The 12,318-nt window shown below is 38.2% G+C and overlaps 1 protein-coding gene across 1 annotated transcript; it reads left to right on the top strand.

The window, feature by feature from the left end:
• On the top strand, window positions 1–11,419 carry atp6v1e1b (ATPase H+ transporting V1 subunit E1b). The gene is given in 9 exon segments (NM_001292875.1): window positions 1–235; window positions 2,270–2,335; window positions 5,270–5,379; window positions 6,027–6,093; window positions 7,393–7,482; window positions 7,924–7,992; window positions 9,618–9,712; window positions 10,420–10,507; window positions 10,830–11,419. Coding segments are annotated over 9 exon segments (681 nt in total). The 5' UTR covers window positions 1–202; the 3' UTR covers window positions 10,893–11,419.
• Window positions 11,420–12,318: the final 899 nt, after the last annotated feature.

Below are 12,318 nucleotides of genomic sequence, written 5' to 3'. Positions count from 1 at the left end.
AGGTGATCGTCGCTAAGCGAAGGCCGTCCTCTGAGCTCTGTGTGTGTGTGTGGGTGAGAGAGAGAGTCTATCAGCTGAGGGCCCGTCGTCAGAGGAGAGAGGAAAAGGAAGCGTTAGCCGAGCACTGCCCGGGCTTCATTATCCCCTTTCCTTCTCCCGGTTCGTCTCGCATCCCCACCGTCCAGTTCGCTCGTCGGCCACGATGGCGCTCAGCGATGCCGACGTCCAGAAGCAGGTGAGGAACGAGCTCGGCATTGCCCCACTTCCCTTCCCTCTCCGTGGAGAGGATGGAGTGGATGGGCTGAGGGAGGGAGAGAGGAGAGAGAGAAGGCGTCAAAACATACTGCGTTTAGCCGAGGCCGAGCACAGAGCTTTGGTGCTTTTTTCTACGACCGAGGCGTGATCGAAATCATTCGTGTTTTTTTTGTTTTTTGGGGGTCGAGAAAAAAAAATAATAAACGATGGTTTTTAACGTCGTTTATTAGGGAGCAATGGCTGCAAACGCGCATCGCCGTCTGCAGAGCGGGGGCCAGAGCTGAGGGGAGGGCGATGTCGCCCACAAAATACACACAGTCAATCCACTTGGCCAATATATTCCGCCAAAGCTCTCTGTGAGGCTTCTCACCGAAGGCGCTGTAGCAAATGCAAAGGTCATTCATTCATTATTGGTCCCTTTGCAATATATTGATCAGTTAATGATTTTTTTTATCCCACCCCTCCCCCACTGATTTTGCCCCCTGGTAGATTTTTTGCAATGGGCGTGTTGGCAAAACTCTGGAAACTGACATCCTCTTGGTAATTTTATTCCCAACATTCGGGCTCCTACCTTAAATTGTTCATTTTTAAAAAAAAAGTTGCGGTCAAATGTTGAATTATTGTTCATGCCTTTGTATCTAAAGGCACTGTTTGTGCAAACTATGATGGCACCTGAAATACAGATTGTACGTATTGTATTTTTTTTGCAGATGAGCAAGAGCCTGTTTGTGTATATGATCCCTGATATAAATTTATTCTGCATTTGGGAAGCTGTGAATCCTGGCAATGGTGACAATTTTCTTTCCCCAAGAAATTAAGTCTGAGTGGGGGGCACCAAGTTTTCTTTCTGAGCCAAATATGATTTATCTATAAGCCATTTATGACCCTGACTGCACCCGGAGGGTATTTTTGTCTGTAAAATATTTAATGTTTCACCTATTTATGTTACTTGTTCAGATGAGGTCAGCAACAAGAACAAATTAAAAACAAACAGCAAAAAGATGAGATCAAAGATGAATAGCTGACTTACAAGATGGTATCAAAACTGCCTCTACTTTACATTTAAAATAAATTTAATTTCATGATTTTTAAAAATTTTACTTGTGAGACTTCCCATCAAGCACATATTTTGCATGAACATTTTCCTTTCTATCTTTTTAATTTGTTGTGAAGACTCGATGTTTTTAACCAAGCTAGAGTCCAGCATTCCTGTTATGACTTTACTCTGGTCATTGTTGTCAGTAAGCAAAAGTGACCTGCGATGCTGCTGTTATCTGGTCTGAGCTGCAATACCTGGTTCTAGGTACTTGGAGACTTGTCTATTCTGGCGTGGGAGGCTTACTGGGTTAACACAGTGGAAGCTAGTTCAATACTGTTTCTCAATACCTTGGTGGGAGGGGGAGGGAAGAAATATATTAGTAGTTAAGTCTTTTTAAAAAAAATCAGAACATAGCATTCCAAAGATACTATATTGTAACACCCAAACTGTTTTCATTGTATACTGTAGTTAAATCTGGCTGTACATGATCGTGCCAAATTCCTCATCCATTTTCTAAAATCCTGGAAGATGTTGCACAGTTCAGACTCAAACATTATTTGCATGTCACATCATATATTATGAAATAATGGTCTGAAAGGTGGAGGGGACAAGGGACAAGCAGGAGACCAGAATCAGCCGAGTGGAGGTGGTGGAGTGGGGTGTAAACAGTTCGGAGAGGTAGAGAGGTGCCAGTGCATGATGAGATTTGTTGACAAGTGTGAGGATCTTGAATTCGATCGGTTCTGTGATAGGGATCCAGTGGAGCCTGGCGAGGGTTGGTTTGATGGGGTACGGTGTTGAGAGCGGGTGAGTATATGAGTGGTGGAGTTCTAATTAGTTGGATTTTGTGGATAGCAGAGCTAGGGAGACCAATGCATTAGAATGATCAACGTGCAAAGATCACTCCTTGCACAATAAGTAAGTGCATTGATTATGGAGATTTATGAATGAATTGTTTATTCCTCTGTTCTGCAGATCAAACACATGATGGCCTTCATTGAGCAGGAAGCCAATGAAAAGGCAGAAGAAATAGATGCAAAGGTGAGTTGCTAAAAACGTATCAGTGTTAAGCTGGTAATGTTGACTTGGATTTAGAAACCAAATGCTTGTATAGCATGGGAAGTGTCAGCTGGGCTCTGTTGGTATCCTCTTGAGTTAGAAGGTTGTACATTCATATACCACAATGTATTTTTGGAGGTACAATTGAGACATTAGACTGACATCTTTCTGCCAGTTCCAGTGGATGTTAAAGAACCCATGGCACTATGAATGTAATAACAATGCATAATGTAAATGATGATCATAATGTAAATTGAATCTTGTGGTGAGTGTGCTATAAATTGAAAAAATAATTCTTTCCCAATTCCTCTGGCACTGGTAACTTTTTTAAAAAAAAAGTTGATATGTAAAGGTGGCTTGTTGCTGTGTCGCTAAACCAAAGTGGTTGTATGGTGATGTGAATCTTTTCACTCTCAAGGAAGAACTCCATTAGAAGGTAATTTCAAGGTATTCTTTCCTTTCCACTCCCTGGGGCTCACATAGGGAAATATTCAATCTTGACAGAGAAATTGTAGAGTGTTACCAATGAACCTGAGAAATTCCTGGTTCGTGAAGTGCTGATGTTAGTCTGAACCTGCATGAAGAGGTCAGTTTTCCTTTGGTGCCAATTGAGGCTGAATTTCAATTACCTCCCCCCCCCCATTGTTTTTTTCCTGAAGTGCTGAGGCTTGATTTTACAGGCATTAATTTATTCTTCATCCGTATGCCTTTTATTAATTTGCGAGCCAATCTGTGTGTTTGCCTTTTTTTACACATTTTTATGAAATGCTTTCCCCCTCTAAAATGTATTGTTGGATATAGTTTTCTAAACTAATGAATACAATCATGAATCTTGTTAAATTGTTATAGAATCACAAGTAGTGTAATATTAATTGCTTTAAAAAAAGCTATTATTGGTACAATATTTGCAGGCAGCTACATTTTTTAAGTTATTTCTAATTCTGCTGTATTATGACCCAATCTGATATTTGTAAGGAAATACTTATGATAATACATCCCGATGACAGTTGAACAGAAATTAAAAAGGATCCAGTTGTACATACATTTGAAATTTGGAGAATCTGCATTCTAGCAACTCACTGCAAAAAAATTCTTCCTCATTTATGGTCAGATGATCAAGTCTTGCTTCATTGCTCCTCTTCACTCCTTGGCCCTTCCTTAATCCTGCTTGCAAAACTCCGTTGTTGCAAAAGAACAAGGGAACTGAAACAAAAGTGATCTGTGCAGCAAAATACAAAATAAGAACTCTCACCCGTCTTCCTGCTTAACATAAATCCTTACATTTATGAAGAATTATTCCACATGCCTCTGTTTACCTTGCAGTAAGTTGGAACCTGGTTGTTAGCCGGTTGGCAGATCATTTTCTGGGCGTAATAATATCTTCAAAAAGAAAATTGGTCGCTCAATCCATAACAGTTTGTGGGACGCAATTGGCTGCTGCGTTTTGCCCACAAAATACAGTCAATCCACTTTACAGTATTATCTGAGAAGCGCTTTGAGATATCTCAGCGACGTGATAAGACGTTATATCAAATGCAAGGATTATTATTTTTATTATTCAATAGAAGATTTGATACACCTCTTTGTTATAGTTTTGCAATTCTTTCCAGAATTCTGATTATCATGTAGTGTATCACATGGGGCAACCAATACAGTTATTCAGTGAATTGAACACTGTTCTTCATATTCATGTTTACTTACTCTGACATGATAATCGCTATGTGGTAATGGTGTTCTAAAATATCCAGAGTCGTTGAGTGGCAAAATTCTACTTTCGAAACCAAAACCTAAATCCCTTCATATGCATTTGCCCACAAAACAGTCATCTACTTTCAGCATATCCTTTGAAGTGCTTTGAGATATCCTCCCGATGTGGAAGGTGCTATTCCAAATGTAAGGATTATTAATATTATCAGATCTAGGGAGGGAGAATAATGGATGTTTGGTTGCACTCCGTGATGTGAAGTGTGATTGTCTTTCATTTCAAAGTGTGTAATTTTTGTAAAAGTCCTTTATCCCATCTCACGAAAGTGGTGAATCATACCTAGATACTGTTCCTAAGATGCTTGCCTTCTGGTACCTTGCTAGGGTAGCAATTTTCTAACTGAGTCTGGGAATTGATGCTTGAGATTGACTGACATGTTCCTAAAATCCAAAAGTCTATCTCCAATTCCTTCTTCACCCAATGTAGAATTATCAATTTGTGATCTTGAGTTGAATTTCTTTTCACTAAAGTCCTTTCTAGCCCAAGTATACTAAGGCTAATGCTTTAATGCCCCATAAATGTTTTAATAGGAGAATTCAAAGGAATTTAAATAGTGAGTCTCCCCCAAATTGTTGCCACACAGTTTATATATTTGGTTTTACAGAGATTTTTAATAGAGAATATTTTATTTAGTTTGTGTCCATAACATTCCATATGCAATTTTTACCATTATTTCTAGATAATCACAAAATTGATGGTTAATTTCAGCTTCTGTCTTCCTTATGTAAACTGATCCCCTACTTTTATTTCAAATAGATGGGAGAGTTTCTCCCAGTTGTCCTGCCTTATTCCACTCCTAATCCAAATTTAACTCTTAAATTCAAATTTATTTTGCTGTTTATCTCATTCTTGTTTATGGGGCATTGCTGGCACATTAAATCCTGTGTTTCCCAATAACATTTATTTCCAATCAATTGCTTTGTAAATCACTTATTTTATGTGGAAATTGTTACATAAGTGGAAGTAATTATTTTCAGGATTGAATGTACATTTCGTTATACACTATAACTCACAATTTGATGCTGGTGTCTATGTTGACTCAGTCTTGTGAATAGTCTGATGCTCCTTTGAATTTTATTTTTTCATCCTATCACTTCTTGTTTGAACTTCCTGAAAATCAGTTGTTAATTAACTTGACTTCTTTTCCACAGGCAGAAGAAGAATTCAATATTGAAAAGGGTCGTCTTGTACAAACCCAAAGATTAAAAATCATGGAATATTATGAAAAGAAAGAAAAACAAATTGAACAGCAGAAGAAAATGTAAGTATTGCATAATGAAAATAAAACATTTCTATCTTTTCTGCACTTTAAATTTCTGTTTGTTGAGTTACATTATTCCTCGAGTTTTTTCAATATTTTTAGGCGAAGTATGGACTTAAATGAGCTTTCCTGATATCCAAATGGGTAAATATGCTGTGGAATTTGTTACTGAGTCATGCACACAAGGAAGATCAAGGTTCAGTTCACAGATTTGCTGACAAGAGTAATTTTGGCTAGGTTGGAAATGGGTACGCCACAATTATTTTACTGGAACACAATCCAGGTCATGATCCTGTCATTTCTGATGGGAACAACGTGCCTGTTGACATCAGATAAAGACTGAATTAAAATAGTGATACCTTCTCCAATAAAACAGCTTCTAACAGTCCTGACTTGCACATGATGATCGACCACGTAACTACTGAGCTATATTGGCAGCAAGAATCACTAACTTCTGTAGATCTAGCATAACAAAAGAAAGGAAAAAAGAGACCTACAGAGAGTAATTTTTTTTTAAAAAAACACTGGTTTTGAAAACTTACTGTACTGAATATTGTTTTGTGTGAATTGAGATTTGGGCCCTGCTGGGCATTAAAATCTGCTGGATCTTACCCGACCTTAAATTTAACTAATTTGTTTGCTTTCAGTCAAATGTCCAACCTGATGAACCAGGCGAGATTGAAGGTGCTCAAAGCAAGAGATGATCTAATTTCCGTGAGTGAGCTAATGCTTTAAATAAACTGCAACCCAATTTCTGGGTAGGATGATTTCCCCTAAGTGGACTCTGGTAGCGTAGGGTTAGAGCACTCGCCTCGCAAACGAGAGGACCCGGATTCGATTCCTGGGCAGGGCAAAACCGTAGGAAAGTTTCCTTACTCCACACACACACACGCATTCCTCTGTTTACCTAGCAGTAAGTAGGAACCGCTTGGTGGTTCGCTTTTCCGGGGGTAATAATCCCTCCAAAAAATAATAATATGGTCACTCAATCCACGATTGTCTGTGGGACACTGCTGTGCGCAATTGGCTACCGAGTTTCGCCCACAAAACACAGTCACTACACTTTACAGTATATTGTGTGAAGCGCTTTGAGATGTCTCAAAGACATGATAAGGCGCTACAAGTAAGGATTGTTATCTTATGGATCCATTTGCATCACAATCTAGATATCATATGCTTGATATGCCTCTGTGCTTCATTCAGTTTGCCCTATTGTGGGATCTTGTATAAGCCAGTATTCAGTGGTGTTTCTCTTTTTTGGAAAGATAGGTGAATTTTGAGAGTCAGGCTCCTCCGAGCTTTCATAAAGCTTGTAAAAGTGTCCTATTTAAACTATGACCCTATACAGTAATGTGATCAAGTTTTTATGCCTGACCTCTATTTGATAATTGCCCATGTGACAGTTTCAGAGGTCAGAATGGGAATCACAAATCTGAACTCTATTGCATTGATGGAAGATTACAAGTATTTCATTCAGTTATGCACCATAGCAGCATATGCATACACGTGAAAGTTCTTTTTGTCAAGAGTAAATGTAGATTCTGATAAGTCCTTTGTCAATGAAAGTATCTGCTGTTTTACAAATAGTTCTGGAATCACAAGTGAATTGCTTTTGATCCTTTTTTCTTACTTTTCCTCCACTGAAATACTAGGCTAGGTTTTAAATGTGACTTGTGAAATAAAGTCATGCATCAAGTTGCTGTTTCACTTTAAGGCATCACAAAGTGGTAGAATGTATGTTTTTGCCTGCCTTCCATAGAATGTAGAACTCTTATCTTTTTAATGTTTTGTGTTTAATGATAATAATAATAATCCTTGCATTTGATATAGCGCTTTTCACGTCGGGAGGACGTCCCAAAGCGCTTCACAGAAAGTGATTAGTTTGCATGAAGAAGGCCTGTCGGTTTATCTGATCTCAGAATGCTCGCCCTACCTGAGCATCACATCGCAGCATCAAGCTGCTTTTTAAATGAATCCAGTGTCATCACTCATGGAGTTTTGGTTTGTTTCTAGGAACTGTTACATGAAGCCAGACAGAGACTGGGTAAGGTGGCAAAGGATCCTATCAGATATGGAGCACTGTTGGATGGACTGATACTGCAGGTAAAGCTGGAAAAATGATTGACAAACTACAATAGTTGAATCCCATGAGCACAGCAAAGTGGTTGTCTGCTTCTTGAGTTCTTATTTGGGGATCCAAAGTTTCTCAGTTCTTAAAATAGCCACAGCTCTAAAGGTTATTTCTGTATACTTTTTAAAGTCATGGTCCTAAAATTTGGGGTGCTAACTTTTTTTAACGCAACAATCATTAGCGATATAGTCACATCAAGTCCCCTTTTTCTGTTGTCTCATTTTGTGTATTACTTAACTTGTTATTTGATGCTCAAGTTCTCGTGCCTTCATTGTTTAGGCTAATGGATGAATAGTGGGTGCTGGCTGCTCCAGATTTCATTATGTTTTATAGTTCTTAATGACACCCTTTGACAAGCACAATATATCCTACAGTCTGTTGCATTACTGACTAAAGAATGATTTCCATTTCAGGGATTGTTTCAGCTGCTTGAGCCTCTGGTGATAATTCGTTGTCGCAAGCAAGACCATTCATTGGTTAAGGTAAGGTATGCAGTTCCTGAATAATTTTGCAAAGTTGATTGTGTGTGTATATAGAGATCAATGTACTTTTTAATTGGATACTCAAAAGGCTCTTTTTGCAATTGTTTGCCGAGTGAGTAGTGTGTAATGGAAGAATTTGGAGATGCTAAGTTCATTGTGATTGTATTGGAGAAGAATGTTCAATTCTCCCAATGAAAGGATGATGAAGGGGGAGAGGAAAAATGAGGTGTCTTAATACAATTGTTTAAGAATTGTTTTAATGGCCCTATATTCTGGAGGTTGCTATTGTGATACAGCCATTTAGAAAGTGAGGAATTGCAAAAGAAGAAGAATTTACAGAATAAATTCATATAGCCAGGATCTTTGAGCTTATAGTCTAGGGTGCCACTTCAACACAGTGCATTATTGGAGTGCCATCCTTTGGGTGAGGCTTTAAACATAAATCCCGATTGCCTGCTCAGGTGACCATTAAAGATCCCATGTCACTATTAAAAAGAGAGAAGTGAATTTCTCCCGATATGTTGTTCAACAATCCCCCACATTAAAAAAAATGGTCATTTGCTTCATGGCTGCTTGTGGGAAATTCATGTGTACACATACAAAATACACATATACTGCATTCTGTTTCAGTGATGTGATAAGGAACTATATCAATCAAATGCAAGGATTGTTATTCTATTTGGGAATTAATAAAATTACTTTTTTTTTCCTGTCCTTTCTTAAGGGCAGTCACTCAAATTCAGTTGCAGTTTTGTGTGAGCCTGAACAGTGACTCCCTGCAGGGTATTTGTCCATGGGCATCAACAACAACAACAACAATATTCCATTTATAGAGCACCTTTCACGTCGGGAGAATGTCCCAAGGCGCTGTACAGTTGGGTCAGGACCTGAGCAGGGGGGAAATGGTCAGGGTGAGGGAGGGAAGGGAGGGAGCAAGGAGGGGTTAGAGAGTTGAGAGGGGAGCTGAAGGCACGATCAAAGAGAAAGGTCTTGAGACCGGCCTTGAAGGAGGAAAGGGAGGAAGCAAGGCAAAGGGGGATTGAGTTCCAGAGCCTCGGGGTTGAGAGGCTGAAGGCCCGGCCACCGATGGTAGGGCGGTTGGGGCGGGGGATGTGGAGCAGACCGGAGCCAGAGGAACGGAGGGTATGGGCAGGTAAGTAGGGGGATAGTAGGTCAGAGAGGTAGGAGGGAGCAAGGCCGTGAATGGCCTTGTAGGTGAGGATGAGGATCACAGTTGAGACAAATATTATCCTTGCTTAAGGTTCCCAGGTTCAATTTCCAATGGGGTTTATTGGATAATAGTTAGGAACGGAAACCCTGGTTACCTTGTCTCCAGTCGAGCCACTTAAAATCAACTGTTGAGCCTCCACGATTGCACAAGTTAACTCCATGTAGAATCGGGGATTAAATATTGATGTGTGGATAAGTACCATACTTCACAATATTTCACCTGGGGTTTCTTTTTAACTTCTACCTCCAGAACACCCATAACCCAGGTTCAGGCCAATCAGTGATCTGCTGTTTTCAAATTACTTGTTCACATTTTTTCAAAATGCTTTATTCTAAGAGATGTAATCCTGTATAAATGGATAAATATCTTGACTTTTTTTTAAAACCTCAAACAGGCTGCCGTCAACAAGGTTATTCCTGTTTATAAGAGTAGCACAAGGAAAGAAATTGATGTTCGTGTAGATCAGGAAACCGTCCTACCCGAAGATGTGTAAGTGATTCGAGAAGACTGAGCTCGCAAAATAGCTGTTTTAAATAAGCACCTAACCGGGGGCAGGTGGAGGTGACTGTAGGCACAATCAAATAGGAAGGTCTTCAGGCGCGCCCTGAAAATGGGGAAGAAAGGGGCAAGGCGGATGGATAGAGAAAGAGTGTTCCAGAATTTCGGGGCGCCCTCACTCAGCCTCTAGTCCCTTTGCCAAAGATTAAAAACCAGGGCCACCAGCTTGGCAGAGAAAATAAAGGCTCATGTCAAACCTCACTGGAGCTGCTAGGCTGCTGCAATTTGTACTTAACACATTGGTAATAAAGTGTAAAAGATCATTATCATTATACATCAGTAATGTTGCTTTAGGTATTTTTCCTCTGTTTACCTAGTAGTAAGTAGGAACATGGTTGTTAATCCATTGGCAGATTGCTTTCCGGGGGTAATAATCCTTTTAATAATAATACTTTGGTCACTCACTCCACGATATTCTGTGAAGCGCTTTGAGACGTCTTGAAGACACGATAAGGCACTATATCAAATGCAAGGATTATTATTATAATGTAACCTGCAGCAGTGAGTCATTAATATGGTGCAGGAACTTTGAGTACTGTTACACCCTTTTCTTTACCCCAGCCCAACCCAAAAGATTTTCCTTGAACTTCAGTAGATTGAAATATTGACTAATTCTTTTTTCTCTCTGCTTTAAATAGTGCTGGGGGTATCGAGATGTATAATTCTAATGGAAAAATCAAGGTTGCCAATACCTTGGAGAGTAGATTGGAACTTATTGCACAGCAGGTAAGATTACCACATTGGAAATGTAACCAATATGTGTTTGATGTTGCTGATTCGGTATAAATTGTTGATATATACCAGTTTATGTACCCTCTAACACAGTTTCACATCTTAATGGGTGTATAGATTAGGATGTTTATGTGTTTGAGAGTACAGCCTTCAAAGCTTAATTTGTAGTCATTGGAAGTCAAAAATGCTCCTGGGAGAGAGTGACACAAAACATTCAGTCGTTGAGCATCTAACACATCTGAATGAAACAAATTACAACCTTGGATCATAACTGCAGGGATAATTACACTGTTTTCTTTTTTTCTGTTTTCTGTAGATGATGCCAGAAATCCGAGTGGCTTTGTTTGGTGCCAACCAGAATAGGAAGTTCATGGATTAATTGATATCCACTCTACACCTAGTGCTGTTTCAGTCACAGAGAACATAATAAGATGTAAAAGTTATAAACCTATATTTAAAAAAAATCTATTGTATTTGTTCTTCTGTGATGTTATGTCTGAAGTGTTTGAAGTAGCTTGACTTGGTAGTTCTCATCAGGTTTGATGATGTTTGCTGTATATCTTGACTATGGGAAATTACCAGAAGGCATCTGGAAATCATTTGAGTTGAATAACCTCAGATTATGAGTCACAACATCAACTGTTTTTTTTTATTTAAAAGGCTGTTTTTATCATATGTGAACATTTTTCAGTTATATTGTTTTGTCTCCGTCTTTACCATCCGCATTGAAATTGCATCAGGTAGACTTTCTTCAGAGTATAAAAGAATAGTGAATTTTCATACATTGTTTCCAGTGTTGCTGATAATTCAATTTCATCCACTATTTAATCAAATTAAAATGGAGACCTTCATTTTGGCTGCTGTATATGTATATATGGTTCCAAAATAAATATCTACTATCATTGGAGTCTTGAGTCCCAGTTATTGTTGGATTAAACTTTTATTTTGTTGGGGGGGAAAAATGGGGAATATATAGTAAATTACAAGTTATTTAGATACGATTGAGTAAATGACTCACTTCCTTAGTTTTGAGATGAATCTCAATCCAAGTTGTTGAATCTATGGTCAACAATGGAGTGACTGATCTTTATTTTGAACAATTTGATACGACTATTTCTATGACTCTCCAAGATTGGTCCACCATATTTTATCTGCAAGTCTGTTCAACATTATTGCTACTCCCATGGTAAATTTGGTTTCTTGTTTAATAAAATTGTATTGTTAACGTTGCTGGGATTTTAATTTTGTGAATTAAAATCTAGCAAAATAATTACCAATTTATCATAAACACCCCATAAAGATTGTACTCTAAAAATCATTTTTGATTTTAAAATCATTATTTTGAAATAAGAACATTGTGTGCCACACATAATCTCTAACTTCTGGGACCTAAATTTGAATATTAACAAAGTTTGATGCTTTTTTTTTTCTCCATTACTGTTTATTGTAAGTAAATTTGTTCAGTATAAATCAAACTGAATCATTATTAAATACACTGTTTTGATTGGAAATATGAGACTGAGCTAGTGCATCAATTAGCAATAGTATAAGGACATATTAAAAAATAGTTTTGGGACCACAAATATTGTCATTACACTTTACAGTAAATTCTATGAAATACTTTGAGATTCCCTCCTGTCATGAAAGGCTCCATGTCAAAGTATTATTTATCAGTTGTATTATAGAACACCTTTTGAACTTCTAGTTAAAACTTTTACTGAACTTCTAACTTTTGTTTTTTAAGCAAGTATATACATTAAAAAGTAAAGATTAACCTGATTTACAATTTCATAGATATTAATATT

The sequence above is a fragment of the Callorhinchus milii genome, unplaced genomic scaffold, assembly GCF_018977255.1.
Source record: "Callorhinchus milii isolate IMCB2004 unplaced genomic scaffold, IMCB_Cmil_1.0 Scaffold5, whole genome shotgun sequence".
In the NCBI taxonomy this organism is placed as follows: domain Eukaryota; kingdom Metazoa; phylum Chordata; class Chondrichthyes; order Chimaeriformes; family Callorhinchidae; genus Callorhinchus; species Callorhinchus milii.
The sequence above is the reverse complement of the archived record's forward strand: the minus strand, read 5'-3'. Positions and strand labels throughout refer to the sequence as shown.